The sequence below is a fragment of the Protobothrops mucrosquamatus genome, unplaced genomic scaffold (genome assembly GCF_001527695.2).
Source record: "Protobothrops mucrosquamatus isolate PMUCROS unplaced genomic scaffold, P.Mucros_1.0 scaffold3205, whole genome shotgun sequence".
In the NCBI taxonomy this organism is placed as follows: Eukaryota; Metazoa; Chordata; class Lepidosauria; order Squamata; family Viperidae; genus Protobothrops; species Protobothrops mucrosquamatus.
In genome coordinates, this window is record NW_015389203.1 from 73,691 (window position 1) to 75,667 (window position 1,977).

The window sequence follows — 1,977 nt, forward strand, 5'->3', positions numbered from 1 at the left end:
AATGTTATCTACAGAATATTTTTCATTTAAATACAATTTTGAAATATCCCAAAATGGAGCACTTTATATATATATATTACTACTTAATGTTTGATAATTTATGCAGAAAAGTTTTCTTTTTGTTTTGTTGTTGACCAAAACCAAGAGATTTCTCTCCCACCTATTATTTGTGAACATATTTGGCCTTTGTGATTTAAATCAGGCTTAAAAGTGGTTATATTCAGTATAAACTGTAACACTTTTTGAACAACTGTTTCTGTAGTGACAAATTTAATGGTCTGAAATACAGGGATACTGTAATTAAATAACTCAAATAAGGTAAATTGGGAGGCAAGTTATGTTAAATTTAATATTTGATAAATTATGGTGTGAGAGTGGTTTTAATTTAGTTTTGGCAAGCACATTTGATCTGTTGGCAGCTATACATGTTCTTTCCTTTAAAATACAATTATGTTTGCTTTTTTAAATCTATTTTTGCAGATTTTTGAGAAATACAGCTTTCCCCCCTTTGCCTATGACTATATCCATTTACCTTCTGTCAGTGTACTACCAGTTACATTTTGCTGGTCTCATCAACACCTAGATTGCAGATTGATTAGTACCAGATCTTTTGTACAAAGCAAAAAAGGTCTGCCCCCTTATAGGTCAAATTATGAGTGCTCTCCAAAGCCCCAAGAAACTTTAATTAATACACCAGTAGAAGAAGTAAAAACAATTGATGTGGACCATTTGAAACTAGAAGAGGACACAAATGCTTATGTTAACCTGGGATTCAGTCCTGCTCAGATAACACAGCTATTTAGCTTGCAGCTGGATGTACCATTTCAGTCAAAATTGACTGCAATTTCAGAATTACTCCTATTGGGTTTAAGCATAACCACAATACTGAAGATCTTAGAAAAGAAGCCTGAACTGCTGAAAATGTCACCAAAACATTTGAAGGAACGTGCAGATCTTCTGAGGAGATTTGGCTTAGATGCAGGTAATGCTTTCCCTGAATTGTACAGTTACTGAATTTATATACTGAATTGAGTGAATTATTTAGTTCTAATTTGTTTAGATTCTGTCCACAATATATTCAGTTTTCCTAAGGAAAATGTTCATGTTCAGTTAATCATAAGCAGTCAACGGATAGTCATCAAATTGCTCCAAATAGCTACACATGTTTCTGATCAATTCCTTAACCTACACTGAATTTCTTATATATAGGTGCCAATTGCTTGCCAAAAGAGAATATTAGGATATTTCACCCACCATCTTTCATTTCAGCATAACCTTTTTTGCTGACAGAATAAACATTTGGGGGTTTGGTGGGCATCTCAGAGGATTAAAGAGTCTAGAGTAGTGCTGTCACTCGACAAAATGGGATTATTTTGCCACACACACACACATACACTTCTGGGAGAGATCCTAGAATTGGGCTGAACAAGTGCTTTAAGCTTCTGTTATCCTTAAACATCTATTTTGATATTTTTGCTGTTTTTTGAAATTATGTTGAAATTCAGTGGTGAAAAGATTGAGGTCCAATGTCCTGGGGCTATAGGGGAAAAAGATACTTAGTGAAGGTGATTTGTTTACTAGCTTCATTTGAAAGGTAAGAGTAAAATTATACATTTTCAAATGCTTATGGCATAGGTTATAAAAAGGGGAAATCAAATCACTAAAATAATGATTTGTATCTTTAAAATGTTTGCTCAGTGAAATCTTTTTAAAATCAAATAGAAAAATAATAATAATAAATAATAATAAATTTAATTTATATGCCGCCCTTCTCCCAGCAGGACTCAGGGCGGCGCACAACATATTTAAAACAAAACATAAATACATTCCCCCCCGATAAAACCGAATTAAATCAAATTTTAAAGTTGTGTCTCTGTCAAATTGTTAAAAGATAAACCCCAAATAAAATCCTCCCTAGGTCAGGTCCGCTTGCTGGAAGAGCCATGTCTTGAGGGCGCGACGGAAAGCAAGAAGATC

The 1,977-nt window shown here is 33.7% G+C and overlaps 1 protein-coding gene across 1 annotated transcript; it reads left to right on the forward strand.

Moving 5' to 3' along the window:
* Positions 1–474: 474 nt before the first annotated feature.
* On the forward strand, positions 475–1,347 carry LOC107297268 (transcription termination factor 4, mitochondrial-like; the record flags this gene model as incomplete). The annotated part of the gene is made up of 1 exon (XM_015826630.1): positions 475–1,347. A coding segment is annotated over one exon (540 nt), but the record flags the coding sequence as incomplete, so codon positions are not given.
* Between the last annotated feature and the right edge of the window lie 630 nt (positions 1,348–1,977).